The sequence below is a fragment of the Symphodus melops genome, assembly GCF_947650265.1.
Source record: "Symphodus melops genome assembly, chromosome: 8".
NCBI classification, from domain to species: Eukaryota; Metazoa; Chordata; class Actinopteri; order Labriformes; family Labridae; genus Symphodus; species Symphodus melops.
Window position 1 is genome coordinate 22,787,315 of NC_136698.1, and position 24,148 is coordinate 22,811,462.

The window sequence follows — 24,148 nt, forward strand, 5'->3', positions numbered from 1 at the left end:
AAAGGAAAAACTACAGCGTGGCAGTCTGGAAACAGGTCGCTGCAGATTTGTTAAAGTGCAAGGTCCTCCAAAAGTGGGAACATACGCAGACGCAGCCAGCTCTGACAGGGACATCCAAGTCGTGTCACGTCTGAGCACAGAGGCGTTATTGTGGAAGGTCACGGTAAAAGAAACCACTCACAGGACCCCTAAATTGTGCAAGAAAACTCATTTGTGTCTTTTAATTTCCTGTGCAGGCAGCAGGAGTGTGATCCCGCGAGTTTAACGTCTACCCTTTCACACTGCATAAACACTGACTCTTATGTTGGGACACCTGGCTGACATTTTCATTATTAACATCCATAAACTAACCGTTCTTAAAGCAGTGAGGCGCCATCCTAAATGAAACACAACTGCCGTGTTTCAACATCTGGACTGTCCTGCTTTTTTATTTATGTCTTCAAAATGATTTGAAACACAGATAGCCAAGGCTGTGCTTGTTACAATTACTTCTAAAGAGAAACAGACTCATGTCATGACCACCCAATGAACATTGCAAGGACATTTATTTAGTAGAAACATTTCAGGAGATACACCCATTACAGCACAGCAGTGAAGCTACCCCCCCCCCCCCTCTCCTGTTAAAATGCTGGGCAGGAACAGTGAAAAACTATTCTCCGGTGTTGGCTGTTAACCTTTCAGCAACCTGTGAGTCAGACACAAGGAGGCACTTAGACCGTTGAGTTCATGATTGTGGAAAATTACATCCATCAACTAATCTGCTCTAAAGGAAAAAAAAAAGAAAAATTACACTCAACAAAAGATTTCATTAGCAACAGGAAGTTATTGAAAAGTTGATGTTAAACGGATTAGTAGGGCGCTCTCGATGTCCTCAGTGCACGGCTGGACTGAGGGGGACTTGATTAAAGAATTCATTTTCAATTTATCTTGTTCTGCAGTTAAAGCAGCAGAGCTGCTCTGACTAATCCCCTGGTCAGCCAGTAGAGAAAGGTGGTCAGTCAGGTGTCACGAATGTTTACAGACCTTTAACATACTTTGTGTTAATATCTCTGGGGTTAGCTCTTTTTCAGTGTCACAGCTGGCTCCGCTGTCTCATCTACAGCTTGGCTTTTCCCGGCTGCAGCTGCAGGTTTTGGAGCTTCATGGCCAATCCCATGTTCCCTGTGATCTTCAGCTTGCCCTGGAAAAATGCCTGTGAATCAGAGAGGGTGGAAAAAAAAAAACACACACACACACAGCATCATCCAAACAGTTGTGACTGGGAAGTACGGTGCGGCCGTGTTGCAGAGAGAAGTACATGCTGCTGGTTAAAGGAGTTAACGTGAGAGATTAACTCAACCCGGGGGAAAGTGGGGCAACATCAACAACAGCTTATGAAATGTCAGGAAACTGCATGACACACAGAGTGGGGAGGGTCAGAGGAATGAATGCTTGTTGACTGGAGTGAAAAAAAGAGAGATGAAAGGGTAAATCATATCAGGAGGTTATTATTTGACCACTGTGAGCGAGCAGGATTCTTTCATTATTGCCGCAGTGTTGGGAGGAAAACAAATAATTAGGCCTTCTTAATGGACTCAATGTGAATTCATCACGAGACGAAGGAGACGAAATATTTTAAGACACAAGTTCACTTGACTGCATCTGTGGAGGTCTGTGAATAAAACGGTCTTTCTTCAGCCTATCGTATTTCTTTTGATGCTCATGATTACTTTATTCCCCTTGCATTTCTTTCACCGCTCTTTGGGCTTTTTATAAAAAAAACACACCGGGTGAACACGGGGCCTTACTGTGTGAAAGACGGAGAACAGCAGCAGAGAGAAAGAAAAGGAGTTATACCAAGACTTATCACGCTTCATATGGTATATATCAGAATATTAAACTACGTAACTGCCCATCAAACACTTTCCCCGACGTCCAGCAGGTCTAGACACAAAAGGGATCAATGCATTGATGGTTTGGGGTTCTTCTTTGAGTTTGAGGATGAGAGAAAGATCCAAAAGAGACTGAAACAGACTTCAATGTCTGTGTCCTAAATGTCACGTCTCTGCCCTGCAGGCTACTTCCTGGATATCTGTATTGTGTTTTTTACCCTGCACAGCAATGCAGGGTGACCTCTTGGCTGAAGTTTGTAAATTAGCACTACCTCAGTGCAGTATTTTCTCTTGATTCACCGAGGCGCTGACAAATCATCGTTTAGATACCGTATCCAAGTGGCATATTACTCTGTTCCACTTTTAGGAAAACTTTGGCTGCGACACAAAGACTAAAACAGGATGACATAAATGACAGGTGGCCACGACGCTGTTCAATCAGTCTGAACTTAGACTGAGGCCAGGCAGTGTAAAAACATCGCAGTGAAGAACTGCAGGCCAGTAATGTGATTCAACTCCCTACATGAACTTCCACATGTCTTAGGAGTGCACCATTCAGAGTATCTCACCTGTGCGCCGACGCGGGTGGCCACACATTCATTAGCTCCGTCCCTGAGGGGCCAGAGACTAATGTCTTGTATACTGCTACTGGATACCTTGAATTTCCCTCGGGATCAATAAAGTATCTATCTATCTATCATTCTTCATAACCAAACGTTAGCGTCAGTGGTGCGAGGATTCTTCATCAACAAAACATGAGTGAGTACATAATGGTGCTTTCACACGTGCACGAAACAGCTGAAGTTTTTGGGGTGAGCTGCAAGGTGTGAACACAAGCGGCTGACGCGTTCTCCTGCCAGCCGTCTTTTGATTGTTCCACATAAAGTCAGAGCGAGCTGATGTGAGAATGCTGAGGAACATCATGAATTCATCTGGAGCGAATGAGAGGCATTGGTGAGTTTTTTTTTTGTTTTTTTCCCCTCCTGCTACCAGCACACACGACTTCAGACTGTCTGCATGTGAGGAAACGGCTGCATTCGTTTTCTGTTCTCCAGAACGGTTTCCTTCCATCATTGCTTGATTGTGTGATTCCATCAAACTGCACAAACATAAAATGTCAAATGCTCTGAGTGTTATATAGCGGATTCTGTTGCCGCTTCTGTCCAATCAGAAGCCTGGAGTTCAGAGGGTTGTGCACAGGGGGGGACGTCGGCACTGTTGCCACATTGACAGTAAATGACGAGGAAAAGATAAGAGTAACACACATACGTCTGAGTTAAAGGGATACTTCACCCGTTTGCATTAAGCTTTGTATCATGAGAAACGTGGAAAAAATCGTCATATTGCGTCACGTAAAAAAAACTTCCAGGCATAGAAAAACATATTTTTCTCGTCTCAGGGAAAAATGAGGGCTGGATTCACGACCATTCAACACTACCATGTTTCTAATGATACAAAGCTTCATGCAAATGGGTGAAGTATCCCTTTAACTCAGTATATGATCGATTTTAGTTCTTCTTGCTCACCTGAGATCCTTCACTGCTGCCTCTACTTTAAAAGCAAAAATCTATTCTGTGAAGCGTCCCAAGAGTGTCTTTTAGAGTCAGTGTGTTTGTGTGTGATTAGATGTCTGAATATAATTCATGACTGTGGAAACATTTGTGGTTGTATGCTTTGTTTTTAACGTCATTGTAAAGCACGTTGAGCTTATCTCTAATATAATGTGCTTCATAAATCAAATGGCTTATTGCCATTATCTGAATCAGAATCTTTTTTCATGCTGCAAGCAATCAGGAGCTCTCAAAAGCCCGACCAGACGAGACACTCACAGTCTGTGGGTTCATCTTCCCGGTCATCAAGGCCAACAGGTCTGTGTCTGACATGGCGATGGTGCAGTCTGCTTTCTTAGCTGCAGAGAAACAGGAGCAGAGATTGATGCAGGGAGAGGAACATCTCAGCTGCACATGCTTCGAGATGAGCCTTTAATTAATATTTAAAGGTAATGACGGTGACAAGAAGTGAACGAGTCACGTAAAGATAAAGTATAGGAACAGTCGTACCAGCCTTGAACTTTACACTCATCCACAGTTGAACATTAACAAGAAAACAAGTCTTTGGAGGTTCACACCGCCATCTGAGTGAACGGAGTGTTCTTACCCGTGTCATTGTGAACACAGCCGTTCCCGTTCTTCACATCCACAAACCAAATCGCTTCCTGTCCATTGGGTCCGTCTTTTACTTTGAAGGCGAACACTCCCCCGATCTTCTTCACAAACTGCTCCCCTTCCTGTTCCAAAGCACACACAGAGATGTAACGTTCATCAACACAGCAGCATACTCTGTGACGAGTCACTTCAGATTTGTCTACAAAGCTCATTAACATAACATGACATGTTATAGTTAGGCATGTGGTATTATATCGTGTCCACATGCACCTTTTTTTTTAGGGCAGAAAAGCGCTGACGAAAGAGTTTGTGCACTGAAAATAGAAGCGCTGCTGCATGACCGACACTGCTCTGTCACTTCTTACTGCATGTTTTATATTCCAGATCGTTCATTTCCCGATGAGAAACGGAGCAAAGAAGACGTGAGTATAAAACACGATCAGCCTGTGGCGTCAACAGCGCCTTTCGGAAAAGTTGACCGATTTTCAGCGGGGCAAAAAAGGCGAAGCGCTTGGAAGAAAAGATGCGAGGCGCTGCCTTTTTTTTTTTTAGGTCGACGCTTTCTGCTGCGAGCATTCTCTACCCATTGAAAAAAAAAAAAGACCTCCTCTTGATTCCAAAATCTCTCTTTATAGCCCAACAACTACGTTCTACGTTATGTTAACTCAATCACACAAATGGTTTCTTTAAAAGTGCGATATCAGAACCATCTGACTGGGCGGTCTATGTCATGAAAAGGACTGTCAAGTCTGAAATAGGGCAACACAAAAGCAGCGAGGATACATAAGCCCTGTTTAAACCTAAAGGTTCAATCCGGTTCGTCTCGGTATGGCACGCATTTTGTGGCGTTTCCATAAAGCCGGGAAAGATTGCCAAATAACCAATATCCGAATCGTCCTACTTTTTGGTACCCTTCTGTTGGGGTGCCAAGAATATCGATCCGACCCTAAAAGATGGAGAGAGTGGTTTAAGTAATACGTCATGCAACTTTCGAGACCGGTTTAAAATATTCACTTCAGGGCTTATCTTCAGGTGTCTGTTGTCCCACTTCAGTATTTCTACATTCATGTAGACAGAAGTTGATCTTTTGCTTCTATTGAGTTTGTCAGGATGTAAGTAATAGCTCCTCATGTCACAGGACAAACTCTTATTGTAAGATATATAATCACCTCTTGGAGCTTCTTGTTGATTTCCTGAAACACTGCATGGGCCTTGAACCCCTCCAGTCCGTCACTGGCACTGGAGTCAACAGCTTGAATCCTTGACATGAGGACAGCATGACAATGAGAAAGACAAAACAAACACAGGTCATTCAGTAAAACTTGTTCTGTTTGTCTGGTGTATTCACATTTAGTAGTGGGAACACAGAGACCTCACAGCTGGAGCCCTGTGTGTTGTTTACCCCTGACATGATCCAATTTAAAAACAGGTCCATCATTTAAAAACTCAAAGTGAGAATAGATCTATCATTTAAGAACTGAAAATGAGAATAGATCCATTAATTAAAGACTCTGGGCTCCACATTTGAAGTCTTCATTAGCTCATTTGTTTCCAGTCAGTGAAAATAAACATCTAAACATTTACTCTCACACTTTAAGCTCCTCAGATACCTGAAGGATCTGAGTGTCGGACTTCAGAGTCGTATCTGAGTTTACATAGTTCACCTGTTCAGTCAGGATAGCTTCTTAAAGAGGTACTATCACGTCTTTATGGATATTATTAATCATATAACTACGAGATAATACCGCTGTCATTAGCCGGGTTGGCACGCTAGCTTCAGCCTCAGAGAGTATAAAAGATGTTCAGGTGCGTTAACAGAAACGTAAACTATCCATCTTCATGAGTGTGTGTGACCTCGATGAATTACTCAACTCAAAGCGTCACTGTTATTATTCACAATCAGCACAATGCTTAGCTCGTGTCCTTACCTTCGTGTCTGTACTTCAGGCATGTTGCTGTAAAAACAAACAGTGTCTCAGGTTGATCAGAAACACTTGTGTAAGCTAGCCTGCCTGTGCCTGTCCTGCTGGGTTAACGGCACTTCCTGCTTTCTGTCAGCTTTTCCTGGATCTTCAGACTCGATGTGTCGATGGCAGATAAGTCATCCTGACCACTGTGAAGGTGCTCGGAGTGCAATATGACATAATGTAGCTTTACTTTACAGATGTGGTGTGCCACTCACCAGCAGGTGGAGAGACTCTGTGAAAATGGGTGAAAAAGGGTATTAGAAGTGGTGTTAGCAGGGGATAATCTGCCTCAGTTATAAACAGTGACATGTGAGGCTCATTTTGAATATTCAGTTAGGAGGACAGAGTTGGCAGAGTCGTCCCTTCACCATCCTAGGAGAAAACTTGCAGCACACCACAGATATTGTCATTCAATCATTGGTGTGAATCAGAGGAGATTTAGAAGTGGGTAGCCTGTACCCTATGGAGACTGAAAATAAGTGGGTACTGTATAGGCCCACTCCCTATACTCTGCACTTCTACACCACTGTAGGACTATAATGCTGGTGTGCCATTTGTTTTATTGCCATCTTAGGCTTATGTGAGCGCTCTGCCTTACTTAGATCATGGTTACTTCGGTCTAATGATGGGGAAAAAGGTGTCAAGTTGAGCATACTGAGAATTGTTGTACACTACATACTGAGAACATTTATTTGGATACTGTTGTTTAGTTGAAAAATGTGAAGCATATATTTATTCTTTTTTTCTGTTTATGCAAAGCATTCTGGCCTTATGAGAAGTTCAAATTTAAACTCCCTGCCTGATCACATGGAACTTACTGCAAACTTCACTACTTTTAATCAAGCAACTAAATCCTGGTAAGCTCAGCATCAGACTTGTCGTCATGTTCAATTGTTTGCAGGTTCATCACAGCTAATTGTGTGGCTAACTGTATCTGGCTGTGCCCAGTTTACTCTTTCTTTTCCCTCTTTTAAATGATTGTAGTTTTCATGGATAAAATCCTGTCAGAATATGCAGACACTTATTCTTACCAAAAGACTTTTGCAAACATTTCCGAGTTTTAACACTATTTTATTTAGTAACTCATTTTGACAACCTTAGAGCAGACCGACTCTTCTGCCTCCCCTGAGATCTTAGGGGTCCCCCCTAGGGTAGCACGGACCCCATGTTGGAAACAAATGCGATAGAATATAAACATTTAAAAGGTCATATTTAACCATGGCGGTGGAGGAAAACTTCTGTAAGTAACTGAAGTCTTTGTCAGACACCAAGGAAAATGTTGCTCATTCCCAGCTGGGCAAATTTGTGTTTGACAGACACATACCGAGACTCACACATACACACACTAAAAATAATTTCCAAAGATAAAAAGCTGTCTGCATGCTTCTTGTTAAAGTCTGGATTTGTAAGCCTTAGGATTTAAGTAAACATGATGAGTTCTGAGTGAGCTGATGATAATTATGACTAATGGAGTTAGAGAAACGGATTAGTGTAAATGTCAACAGCCAGTCTATATGATTTTAATGGCAGTACACTTGTTGAAGATACAGTGATGAGTGAATCTTTGCGACAAAACAGCAGGATGTGATTTTATCAGACAGCCAGATAAGAGACAATTTCAGGGTTTAGAGTGCTGTTACCAGCGTGCTGCAGGCTATGCAAAGAGGGCAGGTCAGGAAAATGACACTGCATCTCATGTACACAGCATGAGCTGTGGCAAACATCAGAGCATCTCATCAGTCTAATGGAAGCAGTGAACTATCACCCTGGATGCGAGGCGGGGTGGGGGGTGTGTGTGTGTGGGGGGGAGGGCTCAGGCCGAGCACCCAACTCACGCTCACAAATGATAGGCTAAACGCTTGCCAGGCGATGCTGTAGTGTTAGAGGATTCTCTCTGGGTTTTTTTTTCCTTCTATATTTGCTGTGTGGGTTTTTAGCTCCCTCAGACCACACAGCCTGCTGAGCTGAAGGCCAGAACAGCCACTAGCCAGACACTGCACTCTGCTGGTCAAAATACTACACAGCATGTTGGAAAGAGATGATTTGACGGAGAGTGGGAAATCAATTCATACCATTTTCTTGGCAAAGCAATAACTAAAAAAGAAAGTTGCATAATACAAAATACATTTAAGGATTAAGGCACTCACATTTGCAACTTCAAGGTTTTACATCGTATTTATGTAATCACTACTTAATTGTTACTTGAATTTCACTGTTTAGATTTCCTTTAATATAATGGCATGTTTACTACAGTTCTTTTAAATTGATTTTATATTTTACAGTGGCTGTTTATTTTCAATCTAAACTTGTTTATTATCTTATGACATGTCTGTTTTGTTCTGCTGTCCTTGTAAAGCAATTTGTAACTTGTTTTTCTGCTCTATATATAAAGATTATTTCTTTTTTTGAAATTCACCTTTTCAAAATCAGGTCACAAATTACTTGAAAGTAAAAGAGCCTTTGAGGAAAACACTTAAAATAACATCCAGCAAGAACCATCCATCCCAGTTGACATCAGAAAAAGAAGTTATTTTTACTCAGTGGTTCATGTTAATCCAAAATTGAGGTGTACGGGTAATTTGAAATGCAGTTGAGCTTGTATTGAGCTTGACTACTTAAAGTGCTTTTTACACGGCAAGTCACACATTTACACACACTGATGGTAGAGGCTGCTATTTAAAGACTCCATCAGTAGGAAAGATAGTCCCAGCAAGAGGCTGAACTTTTTGCCAATCAATCACAGGACTGAAATGTAGAGACAGACAACCACCCACACTCATTCACATCAACGGACAATCAGTTAACCTAACAAGCATGTCTTGGGACTGTAGGAAGAAGCTGGAGTACCCGGAGAGAACCCACACATGCACGGTGAGATATAATACATTAACATAATACCGTTGTAGTAAAGTATTAGATATCTGCAAGAGCAATATAATCCAAAATAAAATATAAGTCTAGAAGATAAAAAAGGAACTACTAAGTATCAGTTAAGACATTTCAGTCGGGGTGAGGCATCTGAACATTATGGGTCTTTTCCTTACAGTCGGCTGCATTTTTATACATTTTATTATATGCTGCATATCCTCAATGATCAATTTTAATATTGGCATTACAGAGCCAGGCATTGTGTAGGGCTTGGGTAGCCTTGTTTTTATCTGGTGTTTTCAGTGTATGTTTTCTTGGTTTGATTAAAGTTACTTTACAAAGTAGGCTTCATGTTTGACCTGCTAAGTCATGACTTCCAACTTTGAGGTCCCTGGGAATTCAAATGGGGTCGGCTGAAATGTTTATTTATTGATCAGTAAAACATTTAATGTATATTTCAATATATTGAACACATTCTACTGTGGCCCACAGTCAATGCCAAATCAAGAAACTTGCAGTGTGTCTGTCTCCAATGGACAGTGTTGCGAGAGCGCGGGGATCTCGGCTAAGCAGTTGGCGTTTTTAGGAATTATTTTAATATCCTAGTTTGTTGCTCTTATGTACTACTTGACCTTGAAACCTCTACTCTGCCTCACTTTGATTGCTTGGTCTGGGACGAGTGTGAATCTCGTCAGGAGGACCAATAACTGCCTTTCACACCTCTAATAACACACCTCTGGCATAAGCTCAAACACCTCTGTACATGCACATGTAACTAGTTTCTAGAAGGCCAGCACTTTGTTTCTAAGGCTCTTTAACTGTTTACAGGTCTCTCTTAACCAACACATGTCTTTCTCTCCTCACAGGTTATGTACATTATGCTATATAAGTTTTAAGTCTAATTGCTAATGCTAACTGCACAGGTTTAACATATAATTATGTTTACTCTTCGTCACATAGGGGCTGCTAAATCTTGTTTGGGGGATTATTGTATACAGAGGGGAGGGGGGACAGCGGGTGTGTATTGTAACTAATGTCTTGTGTCCTGCCTGTCTGTATACTGCTACTGGATGCCTTGAATTTCCCTCGGGATCAATAAAGTATCTATCTATCTTTCATAAAGATATCGCTGCTGCCTTGAACTAGAACATCACTATTGGTTATTAGGAGCGGTTAAAGAAATACACCGTTTATTCAGCTTTTATACCTTTAAAGTTATTGAGTTATTACAGTTTTGAAGTCATTCTCCTCTATGGTCAGATCATAGGCTGTTAATACTGGAAAGGCCTCCTTTCCAGTTTTTGTTGGAAAGTCCTTACAATGGAAGGTTTCCTTTTATTTTATAATAACACAATTGATGAAAAACAGAGCTTACAAAATAATACAAATCCTACAAAAGAGTGCTATTCTCACAGTGAGTGACTAGAGCTAAATAAAAGAGAATATAAGTCAATTGATCACAGGTGCAGAACAAGTGTAGAGCAAAAGTCAAGTCCCAAAAAGGAAGACCGAACCAGAGAGAAGCTTGTGCTTCCCTCCTATATACTGTGGTTGACTCTCATCTCTCATCTACGTCATGACAGTTTCAATTTACATTTTGGATTACGTCAAAAAGAATGTAGCAAAAACAAGACATATATGGTTATATGTGTATTTCTCATGCAGCTGCAGGACACTCCCTTATCTCTAACAGGGCACTTCTACGCACCCCACTATGTGAGCAGTCCATTACCCCCAATAAGATTTACAACCTGCACTTCCACAAGCGGTTTTATGACTGCCAACTATTCTAACACATAATAATATGACACTCCTTACAATGTTATAAGTACACATTATGCATGTAATACATATCAACTTTTTATGATAAGGTTTACGAAAGTTAAAATAAGACTTTTGTGATTAGCTAAATTCAGCCTGAACGCAGCTTGAGTGGAAATTCTCCTGTGAGGGGGTAAAAGTGTCAGCCGAGCTTTCAGCTGTTGACGATGAGCAGTCTCCCTTGCTTCAGACCGGCGTGGTGAGGTGAATCGTCTGGGATCTTTCAACAACAGAAATTTCACCCCAGCCTTTCCTCCTTTGTCCACATAGTAGAAAAACAATTAGCCTACATGGTGAATGAAAACTAATTAATGTCACCAAAAAACTGCGTGTGTTTTCTGCATGGGGTCGCCAGAGTTTTGTGAAGTTAAAGTGGGGTCACGGGCCTAAAACGTTTGGAACCATTGGATTACGTTATGTCAACGTTTTCAGTTCAAAATGAAGACACTGCAATGAAAAAGTGTGGAAAAAGCATTTTCCATGCACTTCTGAGATAACTTTCATGTAAAACCTGCATTTCAGCGTCTCCTTGAATAAACAGGTACGTACAGCAAAGAAGCAAAGTAAACCAGGTTTTACCTTAGAGTCTTTGGTTCTACCCTAAAATTTACAGTTTATGGTTATACCCTGATATTTACAGTCTTTAGTTATACCCTGATACAGTCTATAGTTATACTCTCATTTTTGCAGTCTATGGTTCTACCCTAATATTTACAGTCGATGGTTATACCCTGATCTTTATAGTCTTTGGTTCTACCCTAATATTTACATTCTATGGTTATACCCGGACATGTACAGTCTTTGGTTATACCCTAATATTTACAGTCTATGGTCATACCCTAATATTTACAGTCTTTGGTTATGCCCTAATATTTACAGTCTATGGTCATACCCTAATATTTACAGTGTATGCTTATACCCTGACATTTACAGTCTATGGTCATACCCTAATATTTACAGTCTTTGGTTATACCCTAATATTTACAGTGTATGCTTATACCCTGACATTTACAGTCTATGGTCATACCCTAATATTTACAGTGTATGCTTATACCCTGACATTTACAGTCTATGGTCATACCCTAATATTTACAGTCTATGGTCATACCCTAATATTTACAGTGTATGCTTATACCCTGACATTTACAGTCTATGGTCATACCCTAATATTTACAGTGTATGCTTATACCCTGACATTTACAGTCTATGGTCATACCCTAATATTTACAGTCTTTGGTTATACCTTAGGCTATTTGTGTTGACAAAAGTCAAGTGTCCTACACTCTATAAGCCGAAGAAGAAGTCGTGTATGTCACGTGACACGTCCTGCCGGTTAAACTTCCTGTATTTAATTCAGCTTCTACTTTCTCTAACGTAACATTAAAACAAACGTGAAAACAAAAGGTCGAGGGTTGATATTTTTTTACACATGTGAGGCACGTTGTTACGTTGGCTTAACGCTGCACCAGTAATAAGGAAACAAACAGGTGAGCTGATGCTACTTGCTCATGCTAGCTTGCTCTCATATTTACTCAGTGACAGCTGTGACACGGACGACTCTGTTTCTAACCATTTTAATTTGTTTTGTTTTTCAGCGTGTGCTGGCTGAGTTTTCACATAAGGTGGTGAAGAAACATCCTTCAGACAGGTCGTCCGTTACCAAAACACCTGATCGCCATGGCTAACCTGCTGTCTATGCACTGCCTCTCCTCTGTGAAGAAACCTGGACTCATAATAAGTTTAAGAGCTGCAGCTCTGAGCATCGAGACAAGAAACTACAGCAGCAGCCATGGAGAGTATCTGCACCACAGTGTTGTCCCCTCGATGCATTACCAGAAGAGTTTACCAAGGTAAGGGACGACACATGAACATTTGTTTTAATTAATGTAACCCCTGACATTTAGTCTTATTCTACGTAGCTTCGAGTTTGATTACATACATGTTCACCGCATTAGAGAGATTAAATTAAATGGCTGCAGAAAGGTGTTGTAAAAATAAAGGTGACCCATCAAGCTCTTAAATGAATGTAGGTGAAAGTGCACACTTGACTTTTAATCAATGGCCACTAGGGGGCGCAACAGCCCCGTGCATATCTACCTCATAGACTGTATACACATATTTACAGTCTATGATCTCTACCTGCAACTCAATGTAAGAGGGCTTTATTAGCAGTGGATACAAACGTTTACATTGCCAAAGCTAATAAACAAAAATGAGTATAATTAAAGGATAACAAAAATGGAATATTAAAGGAACAGCTGTGCAAGTTTACAGTTATACAGCGAGTACAAAAATAAAAAGCGTTTAATTATATACACAGATAATTAGTGTGTGCTTTATCAACAGAGATATTTAGTAGAGATGATGTTGCAGTGATACACCAAGCCTTAGACTCTCTGGTTCATGGTGGTTTGGAGCTGTTAGACACTCTTTTGCAGTCACAGCACCTGCAATCCTTTTTACCAGACTGAAGACTCAAATTGTATTTCATTATTAGGCTTCCCATTCCCAAACTGGAGGATACTATCAAGAGATATTTAGCTGCCCAGAGGCCTCTGTTGGACGATGAGCAGTTCAAGTAAGTTTTCTGAAGTTTGGCAACATTTTAATTGTATTGTTTATATGTAGAATAATTATTTCTATCATTTCAAAGCTTATCAGCAACATGTTGTTGTTTATCGTGTCCCCTCAGAACAACAGAGAAACTGGCACAGGACTTCCAGCATGGTGTGGGGAAACAGCTGCATGAAGAACTGGTTGCTCAGGACAAAAACAATAAGCACACAAGCTACATCTCAGGTAGAGCTGGAGAGGGGTTTGAAGTTCAATCACGCTGGCTTCCCACAATCATTAAATCCAGACGATTGAGGTGGAATGCTTACTGTGCTACATACTTACTTATGTAAACGTTTCAAAGTTGATAGAATCTGGCCTCCAGAGTTCATCACCGCTACCTCAGAATAATGTTTTGTTTTTATGTGATCCAGATGTTGTAAAATCAAAGATGTAATCAGATTCAATATTCATGATCTCAATATCAATCCAAATGGTTGGAATTTAGATTTTTGCCATAATCAAGCAGCACTCATGTCAGGTATATTTACCTGGAAATGATGATCAACAAAGTAGAATCTAGCTTCATATTTCTCTGCATTTCTTTTTCAGGGCCTTGGTTCGACATGTATCTGTCTGCACGCGACTCTGTGGTGCTGAACTTCAACCCCTTCATGTCCTTCAATCCCGACCCCAAGACAGAGTACAACGAGCAGCTGGTGCGAGCCACCAACATGGTGTGTTCGGCAGTGCGCTTCATGAAGACACTGCGAGCTGGAATACTGGAGCCAGAGGTTTTCCATCTCAATCCAGCAAAGAGCGACACGGACGGCTTTAAGAAGTTAATCCGCTGGGTCCCGTCGTCACTGTCGTGGTACGGAGCGTACATGGTCAACGCGTACCCTCTGGACATGTCTCAGTACTTTCGCCTCTTCAACTCCTCACGGATTCCCAAGAAGGGCCGAGACGAGCTCTTTACTGACGACAAAGGGCGTCATCTCCTCGTTATGAGGAATGGCAACATGTATGTGTTCGACGTCGTAAACCGGGATGGGAATTTGGTGAGTCCTGCAGAGATCCAGTCCCATTTGAAGTACATTTTGTCTGACCCGACACCGGCAGCTGCTTTTCCTCTCGGGGTCCTGACAAGTGAGAACAGAGACGTGTGGGCGGGGCTCCGGGACAAGCTTTTAGCTGCTGGGAACGCAGAGGACCTACGGGTCGTCGACAGTGCCCTTTTCTGTCTCTCTCTGGACGACGAAAGCATGAAGGACCACATTCACATCTCCCACAACATGCTGCACGGTGACGGCTGCAACCGCTGGTACGACAAGTCCTTCAGCATCATCATGACCAAGGATGGACAGGCAGCCATAAACTTCGAGCACTCCTGGGGCGATGGCGTAGCTGTGCTTCGCTTCCAGAACGAGGTCTTCAAAGACACGACAGAGAAGCCCCTGGTTCACCCGGGCTCCGCTCCCGCTGCAGTGGATTCAGCCTCAGCTGTGCGCAGATTGCAGTTCAAGCTGGACAGCGAGCTGAAGGATGGCATCCAGAAGGCCAAGCAGAGTTTCGATTCAGCAGTGTCCAAACTCACCATCGATGCCATGGAGTTCAAGAAAGGTGGGAAGGAACAGTTAAAGAAGAGCAAGTTGAGTCCGGATGCGATAGCCCAGCTGGCTTTTCAGATGGGCTTCCTGAGGCAGTACGGACAGACGACGGCCACGTACGAGTCGTGCAGCACTGCAGCGTTCAAGCATGGCCGCACAGAAACCATCCGGCCCGCCACCGTTCACACAAAACGCTGTGCGCATGCCTTCGTCTGTGAGCCTGGACAGCACAGTGTGGAGCAACTGCGGGGCATGCTCAGCGAGTGCTCGAAATATCACGGGCAGCTCACCAAGGAAGCAGCCATGGGTGAGTAAAACTCACGTTAATACATTCGTCTAAACAGGAGAAAGTTTAGAGGACGAGTTCGGGTTCTGTCTGGAAAAACATGCTAAAAATGTTTCAAGTGACTCATCTCTAATGTTCACTCCTGGTTGTCTATTTTTATGAAGTGGCGAGGTTAGTTATAAACAGCAGTGAGTTCTCTTGATTCGTGGTTGTGCACTGCGTCCCTCCTCTGATCCGATGGCTCAGCCTGAATCACCTCACGATCCAATCAGAACGCCCATCATTATTTTTCTATCTTACTACTAAAACCTGGCGCTTCTCTTTTTGATGCGTCGCATATTTAACAAACATTTAAAAGAAATGTTTCACCATCAGTCGGAGACCTGGTAACAGTTCAAACAGCTGGAACTGGGGAGTGAACTTTTTGCTTGTTAGTTAAATGCTGTACTGACTCCATTCAAACCTTTCAGTGTCTTCATTGCATGCAGCATGTCTCATTATGTTGTTATCTCAGTGTGTTGCTCCTTACCATACAAAGCTTTTACTACATGGTGATTAAGAAGCCCATAAAGTCGTGAAAGATTACAGCAGTCTGTGTTTAAGGTACAAAATGTTGACCATGTTTGTGCACGTTGTTTAATGAAGATCAGAGTTTGTGAATGCGTCTCTGCACAATGTTTAAAGAACGTCAGGGCTCAAAAAGAGGAAGTCACCTTAAACAAACTGCTCTAAAAACAAACAAACATGCACTGTTGTCTTTTGTACTGACCGCTTCTCTTCTGTAACCAGGACAAGGATTTGACCGCCACTTGTTTGCCATGCGATACCTGGCCAACTCAAAGGGCCAGGCTCTGCACAGTCTGTATGCAGACCCAGCTTACGCCGCCATCAACCACAACATCCTCTCCACCAGCACCCTCACCAGTCCCGCCGTGAACCTCGGCGGCTTCGCCCCGGTGGTGCCTGACGGCTTTGGCGTCGGCTACGGTGTCCATGACGACTGGATCGGCTGCAACGTGTCCAGCTACCCAGCTCGCAACGTGCATGAGTTCCTGCAGTGTGTCCACAAGTCTCTGGAGGACATTTTCACTGTGGTGGAAGGAAAAGATCTCAGCTAAAAAAAAAAACAAAGTGTTTGATATCACCAAAGAGGGAAAATAATTTATAATTTAGTTTTACACAAGAGTGAAGGAGAGCGTCGCTATCCTTCTTCTTTAACTTATCTGAGGAAGCATACAGGAAGGAAGAAGGTTCAATATGTTTTTACACCAAAATCAAACAAGTAGACAAGTACATCAGAGTAGAATTAAGGTGCTTGAAAAGTCTTCATTAAGAGCATGTGATATAGGCTGGGATTTACAAACTAACTGTTGGCAGCACTTTAGATTTTAATGTAACTGTAGAAAAAAAAATACTGTTTTGCATCACACAGACAAACGTCTGTGTGACTCACGGTGTTTCATTTCATCCCGGAAGTTGAGAAACTTCTGCAGCCTGAGAAAATCCAACATGGCTGCCACATACAGTACATCAGCAGTAGTTAAATATGGCAGCTTAGTTTCGAGGTAAAGTATCGTGCAAGTTCTGTGAACATGTAGTCTGGTATTAGAAACAAAGGTACTCCTGGAGGCGTCCATGTTGCTCGTCAAGACTTTTTGCCAACATGTAACTGGAACGTGCGCTTCACTTGGTCCTTCCCAGCCCAGAGATAAACAGAACGCACCATCAGTGGAACAACCACAGCCTGACCGAAGGAAAGGCTGTGGTTGTCTTGTCTTGTCCAATGGTTTAAATGGTATCCTGAGTGCTGTAAATATTCTTGATGCAGTAAAGCTTCGTGAGATTTAAAGTAGGAATCATCGCAGTACATCCGAGGCTCCGCAGCTGTGCCTTATCGAAATGTGAATTTGAACTGAGCGTTCGCTGATTGTCACTGTAATAACTTCTAATAATTGTCCTTTACAGCCTCTTTGATGTGAATGTCTTTTGAAATAAAACTTAATTTAAAATGTCTTTGTTCATTATATCATTAATAATCAGATAGGTATTTAATAAACTATTTTGGCAGTAGTTTGTAAACTCTGGGTCTCAATACCAGCAGAAAACGGACTTTGAGACTGTTTTTTTTCACTCTTTATTTAAAATAAAAAAAATCAACCAAAAGCAAATGTACAAATGCGGTAGTCAACAACAGAAACATGAGCTAAAGCAATTAAAACAGAATCTCCATTTAGATGGGCTTGATCTTGAAGTGAAGGCCGATGAGACTGAAGACAAGACATTTCAGATCTTGCACCAGGTAGTAGAACACACGAAGACCTTCGGGGTCCCTGAAACGACGTTTCAAAACAAGTTAGTCCACCATCAACCACATCCGTGTACTTTAGTGCAGCTTCAACACAAACATCACTCACTTTGACTGGTTGACGTCAATCAAGGAGCCAATTTTGGAAGTTGTGAATGAAATGTGCTCATCTCCAATGACGATCTCCAGTTCCTGTAATCAAGTACATTCACTGAAGTTCAGGTGTTCACATTCAAAATTCATAAAGAGTGTACAAATATTTAAGTGCGCCAAACAGTGCTTTATCAGCATCTGCTTTTCAGTAGACATACGTCGTAGTGTGGGGCGACTATTATTAAATATTTGGATTATAACGCCTCGAGCCTGACCCTGAACTTTAACCAGTGTACAGCACAGCTGGAGTGCCGAGACAAAGGACTTCTGGCAGTAATTACTGATGACACTCGCGACATTCACTACTTCTGTTTACATCTGTAGTCTGATCACGGTTCACCTTCTTCTTTGTATTTAACTTTATAATTTCAAACTTTAACTTTTGTACTTCCATTTTGACAGTTAATTCTTTTATTGACACTTTATCTTTTGTTACATTTTAGTACACCTTTACTGCTCTTTGTGCCTTTGAACTGCCCCCCGGGGACAAATAAAGTTTTTTGAATTTGAATAATAAATAAGATGTATGTGGTATACAATCGTATAAAACCCTCAAAAACTCATCAACAAACACGCGAGGTCACTGATCTGGGCCGGTAGAACTGTTTTTTAATGTTTGAGTGTGTGACTTCCTGTCCTGCTGGATCTGCTCTGTGTTAAAGTGATGCGCTATGCTCCGACAAATAAGAAGCCGTGTGCATCTGCAGCAGAGCCAATGAACGAACACACACTGAATAAATAAAAACCTATAAGCTCTGCTCTCGGAGTGGAGTAAATTCACAAAACTTAATATGATCACAGTAAAAATCTTTTCTGAAGCTTTCACTGAGCTGAAGGGAACGCTCCAAATACGGTAATAAATACTATTTAAATTAAACAAGAGAAACTCTGGATTAAAAACTGCAGCACATTCTTCTCAGTGTTGATAAACGGGCTCACTAACCTGTCTGCCAACTCGGTCCGGAGGCGGCCACAGAGCGTCGTCTTCCTTTGTGATCTCGCTGTCGTCAATGATCCTCTTCAGCTCCTCCATCACGCTCTTATGTACGTAAGCCTACGAGCGCACGGACGACAGAGATGACAGCTGGTTACACTTTGTGAACGTGAGCAGAAGTAGCACAATCTTACTGCACGGACACGGCCTGAAAACATACCTACTGATTTAAAAACATGAACTCAAAGATCACTAGAGTACTCTCCAATCCGATTAACAATCTTACATTTTCAGAAATCCTGCAGACCCACAAGTGCACGTTCAGTCTCAGGCGTATCACCCTGAGGTGCAGGACTGAACGTGACAGGAAGTCAGGAAGCTTCCATCAGATCGTTTTAAAGAGGAATTCAATACAATGATAGAGCAGATTGCAGGACGGGTGAATGAGCTCATGTGTTCAAACATGTGAATGTAGTGTTTGCGTTATCTTTACATTCACATTTAACAACAGTTTGCACACTGGGGAGAATCTTAATCACATTTCTAAGATATCTTTTCATCATAATTAGTACATTTTAGTATCTTGAAGTTCTGTTTAGACTATAATTGCAGCAGCTTTCTCAGTTTGATTCCTTCTGGGGAATGCAACAAGTCTCACCCTCAATCACTAACCTACACAGTGCAGCTTTGAGCTTTTCGAGGAAACAAACATGAAACAAATGTAACTTCTTACCTCTTTCCTGATCATGACGTCATTCTTGTAGTTGCTGTTGTTGGCGTACCTGAGTTTACCTGAAAGAAATCATCCAATCTGTATGAGAAAAGTGAAACAATGCTCGAGCCAAACGCACGAGCTCATTATTGGTATCAGGGATTTCCACACATGGTTCAGTCCGGCTAACACGGTGAAATACGGTACATCAGTACACTTTAACTGGGTATGTGTAAAGTACCATTAACTGTGCCAGAGTAACATTTATTAATAATAATACAATAAACTGTAAATCAGAGGTTTTGTATTTGCCGCTCGTGACTCTTTTTGCGGCCTAGCCTCTGCCGGTGGCTAATCTTAGCATATTTAGCTCAAACGCACGAAACAACCTACACGTCCGTATTAGCGCCAAACTACACTCACCATCAGGTCTGAATTCAAACTCCAGGAACTCGTGTCCAAACTTCCCCTTGTGTCCAACATAATATCTCAAATAAAAGTCACTTGTGGACATATTTACTTCCCAGAAAATACCTCTTTCTGCTCAAGTTTTTTTTTGGGGAACAAAACTGAGCTAACAAGAGCAGCTAAGATCCTCGCTGACCCTGTACGCATGCGTAGAAAGAACCGCGACTCTGAGACGTTGGTGCCCTGAGGTTTGTCTTTCAGGAAGAACTGTACGAATGAGTATTAGGGCCATATGCCGAATTTTTCTGCAAGTGTAATTTTTTTAAGTGGCCCATCCAGCACTGTTACATACATTGACATGTAGGACCCCTTTTGCATATTTGGTTTCCCTAAAAATGGTCTATTGCATTTCCAAATGTCCCCTGCTTGCCTTAAAAAAGTAGGGGTTGTTTTAAACTTAACATTAGCCACAGAAGAACAAATTTGATCATTTTAACCGGCCAACAGACTAAAGGCTGAGGCATCTACATAGGGATTCATTTTGAATGAGCTATTCCTTACTAAGCAGTTTTGGGAAATGGGTTATAAAGCAATGCACTTATTATGTAGTATGTTATTATTTAGAAATGGGTATACCCTATGGAAACTGAAAAATAATAACCGGTATACACTGTATGCATGTGTATACCCTGCACTTCACAACTGAGTGTACTATTCCTGGGTACTATTCATAATCAAGTTTATTTCCCCTTTCTGTTGCTTCTTGTAAGGGATAATCGGTCAATATGAAACATGAAACATTTCATTAATTTAGTCTGCCAATTTTTTTTTGATCTAGTACTACAAAAACAGTGTTGTAATGTAAAGATGGAGTCCTACCACTTGTACACCTTGTATTTGCACCTTAGTATTTACAGTCTTTACAGTCATTAGCACACATCCGAGGCTGGTAAAGCTGGTGTCCAGACTTGAATTTCGTTGTTGTTGTTTTTAACACAATAAGAGGTATCTGTTTAAAATGTTGAGTCTGACTCCAACAACATGCAGATGATTCATATTATCTAAAACATACTATTGTTTCTCGTGGATAAACATCACTACCACAAAGTAATATTGCCCTCTAAAATAAATATTTACAGAAAATATGTTTGCATTCAAGTGAATGCTTTTTTTAAAGTTATCTGTGTATCTGGTCTTATTTTTTAAAACCTTCTATTTAATATTTATAGTTTCTTAAATGATGTGTTCATGTCGGGTTATAAAGCTGCCCACGTCTGTATATCACAAAAATAAAACGCAATCCGTGAAAAGGTTGTGCCTGAATATCTCTACCCAGGGAATTATTAACAGAACTTTAAGAAACGTCGCGTTTTATTGACGTCATCCTTGCCCGCAGCAAGCACTAGTAGTTCTGACTTTTCTGCACACGTGTGGTTGTTATAAAGTGTGAGCCATGGCGGGGTCATTTTCTCAGGAGCTCGAGGATTTGTTGAATCCTTTACCCAAATTTGCCGACCCCGAGGATGACCAGGACGAAGCCACTAAAGCCAAAGTGGTGGAAAAATTCAACGAGGACGAAGATGAAGAGAATGATGATGGTGTCGGCCACAGCGCTCTGCGGAAGCATAACACATCCCTGCTCTCAGAAACAGACCGCCGGTACGTGGGGAAGAAAGTCTCTCGTAAACAGCTGCTGATGGATATTGATGGACCTGGTGAGGAGGAGGAAGAAGAAAATGAATCTATGGGTGATGATGATGCAGAGGAAGAAGATGACTTGGGAGAAGATGATGAGGAAGGCTTGGTGGACAGTGATGCACAGCAAGATGTAGAACTAGAAGGCGCAGACATGACCTTTCCGCAGGGAGTGGACTTCCACAAACTGACGGAGGGGATGGATGACCTTGGGGTAAGCGAGGAAGACGATGAGAGTGGAGATGAAACACAAGGCAGTGATGAAGACGAAGGCTCAGACGACGATGAGATGGATGACGATGAGGACGGCGAGGGAGTCGTCCGCACCTTTTCTCAGGACAAAGTCGACGAGGAGGTCGAGAAAGGGAAGGCTGTGAAGAACCAGCTGGCCCTGTGGGACCATCTTCTCGAAGGCCGGATTAAAATCCAGAAAGCTCTAGTGACCGCCAACCAGCTTCCCCAGCCGGAGACTCTCCCAGAATTCAAGAGGAGGGGTGGCCCTGAGCTCGCCGGGGAGCTGAAGAATGCCCACAAAGCTCTGAAGGCTCTTCAGAGATCCCTGCTCGAGCTGCATGACGGTCTGCTATTCCAGAACACAGACACACGGAGCATCGCTGTGGGGAAGACAGGAGCTGAAGGTGACGACGAGGAGATAAACAGTGAAGAAGATGAGGAGGAGGAAGAGGGGCCAGCTCAGGACAGGGCAGCACCTAAACGTAAACTTGAGATGGCAGAGTATCCAGACTTTATGGCCAAGCGTTTCGCTGCTTTCCAGCCTTACCGTGACGCTACGTTGCAGAAGTGGCACGACAAAACCAGATTAACGATGGGCAAAACCAGCAAGGGGTTTGGGGCGTTTGACAGAAACATCCTGACACAGGTGGAGCAGGTGCTGATGGACAAGGAGAGGCTGGTGAGGCGAACTCAGACCCGCCGCTCTGAATACAGAGTCCTGGGGAAAAAAGAGGCCTCTGCTCTGACGACTGAGACGGCCTTTACAGAAGAAGGAGAAGAAGAGGCAGGACTGCAGCTGAAAGCAAACACACATCTTAAAGATCTGGATGAAGATATATTTGATGATGACGATTTCTACCACCAGCTACTAAGAGATCTGATTGAGCGCAGGACCAGTGCTGCGGACCCCAATGACCAAGTGGCCATGGGCAGACAGTGGCTGGCCATCCAGAAACTACGCAGCAAGATAAAGAAGAAAGTGGACACTAAAGCCAGCAAGGGGCGTAAAGTCAGGTTCCACATCCACAGTAAACTGATCAATTTCATGGCTCCCATGGATCACAGCTCGATGAGTGACGAGGCACGCAGCGAACTGTATCGGGGTCTCTTTGGTCAGAACTCCGCAGTCAGGGAGTGAAGTGCGTCTCTGGAGTAGGTGACAGGACAACTATAAATCAGTGCCTTTTTTTTTTTTGTTGTTGTTGCTGACCCAGGGATAATGCAGAGCAGCATCACAGGTTAGGACTGTCAGTTAGGAGTGAGCTGACAGATGTGGTGCTGTGACATGGCAGAATATAAAGTCAGAGGGCACACACTGTTGCATATTAACAGTTTAAAAAACACCTCTGTACTGACATGCATTTTTGTGTGTTGTGTGTTCATGAGTTGTGCCAGGTGACCAGTTTGTACAGAAATATTCAATATGAGCATTTACACCAAAACCAAACTGAGTGTACAGTACGGTAAATGTAAATGTTGGGTCTTGTCACAAAAACTTGTGAATCAAGTACATTTTTTACACCAAAGTGTGTAAGTGTTTTTGATATTTAAATCACATTTTAAAAACATGCTGTGTTCTAATTCAATACAACATAATGTAGTAATTTTTATTGCGATGGTTATTCTTTCCTTGTTTTGTGCTAAGAAAAAAGTCAATACTGGAAAATACTGCAACCTCTGACATTAAATTAACAAACCAGTGACTTTGTTCTACGTTTTTTTTGTATAATCTACTGTTGGCCTATTCAGACGATTTCCTGTGTGCATTGTGATTAAATAGCTTCCACCAGGAGCAAATTAAAAAGCAAAGATTTCATCTGTCTGCACACTTACTGAGGTGATTTTGTTGTCTCTTGAAACTTCTTCCAGGTTAAAAACCAAAAGCTAGTATGGGATCAGGACACTGCTTAAGATCACATGCATGGCAGGTGTGACCAAGGTCATGAACTCCAGTCCCCCAAACAGTTGTGTTAACTCCTTCAAAATAAACTAAAAAGGAGCGCTCTTCATTTTTCTTCAGAGCTAATTTACAAATGTAATTTTTGACCGAATACATATCAGTTTCCTGTGTCAGTAAACGTATACAAGATGAGCTACAACTATGAAAGTGACATTGATAACATTTAAACATAACAGGCTCATTTAAAGGAACTGTACACCAAACAAAGGCTTTTTAAATGTTGATGCGTGGTTCGCAGGTGGTCTAACCACTTTGGAGTTACTGTACATGTGAACACTTATTTGTGAGATCTTTCAGCTGTGTTTCGATGTGCATGCAGCAGCCGTAGAAATAGCTCAGGTGTCAAATCACATTAACAATTCTGTGCTCCAATCAAGATGTCCAGTAAGACAGCACACAATGTTGCATTACAATTCATTGTTTTCTTGTAACTTTGGTAATGAAACACTTTCATGTGATTTCTACACATCATTTAGGAGACTCCACATAAGAGAGTAAGTACAATACAAGCAAGGATCCAGAGGAGGAAACATCCTCAGTAAGTACTTAAAGGAAGAATGTGTGACTTCTTGATCCAATTGTGCTCAACCTTGAGTACCAGAATTA

General features: G+C 42.0%; 4 protein-coding genes across 6 annotated transcripts; 2 read left to right on the plus strand and 2 right to left on the minus strand.

Moving 5' to 3' along the window:
* Window positions 1–526: 526 nt before the first annotated feature.
* Window positions 527–6,136, minus strand: scp2b (sterol carrier protein 2b). Of its 3 annotated transcripts, none has more exons than XR_013779670.1 (6): window positions 5,965–6,136; window positions 5,206–5,296; window positions 4,029–4,158; window positions 3,701–3,780; window positions 1,035–1,192; window positions 527–685 (listed from the first exon to the last, which is right to left on the minus strand). XR_013779670.1 is itself a non-coding variant. In XM_079349845.1 (5 exons), exons 1-5 carry the CDS (start codon window positions 5,985–5,987, stop codon window positions 1,097–1,099), a joined length of 420 nt encoding a protein of 139 aa, XP_079205971.1. In that variant the 5' UTR covers window positions 5,988–6,135; the 3' UTR covers window positions 527–1,096. The 3 variants fall into 3 exon arrangements, 1 of the variants encoding a protein (XP_079205971.1); XR_013779671.1 differs by having other exon boundaries at window positions 1,024–1,192; XM_079349845.1 differs by having other exon boundaries at window positions 527–1,192; window positions 5,965–6,135.
* A 5,836-nt stretch (window positions 6,137–11,972) lies between these two features.
* cpt2 (carnitine palmitoyltransferase 2) lies at window positions 11,973–17,152 on the plus strand. The gene is made up of 6 exons (XM_079350021.1): window positions 11,973–12,179; window positions 12,288–12,542; window positions 13,190–13,270; window positions 13,385–13,491; window positions 13,858–15,162; window positions 15,931–17,152. The coding sequence occupies exons 2-6, from the start codon at window positions 12,370–12,372 to the stop codon at window positions 16,257–16,259; spliced, it is 1,995 nt and encodes a 664-aa protein (XP_079206147.1). The 5' UTR covers window positions 11,973–12,179; window positions 12,288–12,369; the 3' UTR covers window positions 16,260–17,152.
* Window positions 17,153–17,243: 91 nt separating this feature from the next.
* On the minus strand, window positions 17,244–19,894 carry magoh (mago homolog, exon junction complex subunit). The gene is made up of 5 exons (XM_079350022.1): window positions 19,669–19,894; window positions 19,267–19,325; window positions 18,543–18,653; window positions 17,556–17,638; window positions 17,244–17,471 (listed from the first exon to the last, which is right to left on the minus strand). Exons 1-5 carry the CDS (start codon window positions 19,757–19,759, stop codon window positions 17,372–17,374), a joined length of 444 nt encoding a protein of 147 aa, XP_079206148.1. The 5' UTR covers window positions 19,760–19,894; the 3' UTR covers window positions 17,244–17,371.
* A 1,125-nt stretch (window positions 19,895–21,019) lies between these two features.
* On the plus strand, window positions 21,020–23,401 carry aatf (apoptosis antagonizing transcription factor). Its single transcript, XM_079350702.1, has one exon. It carries the CDS (start codon window positions 21,107–21,109, stop codon window positions 22,718–22,720), a length of 1,614 nt encoding a protein of 537 aa, XP_079206828.1. The 5' UTR covers window positions 21,020–21,106; the 3' UTR covers window positions 22,721–23,401.
* Window positions 23,402–24,148: the final 747 nt, after the last annotated feature.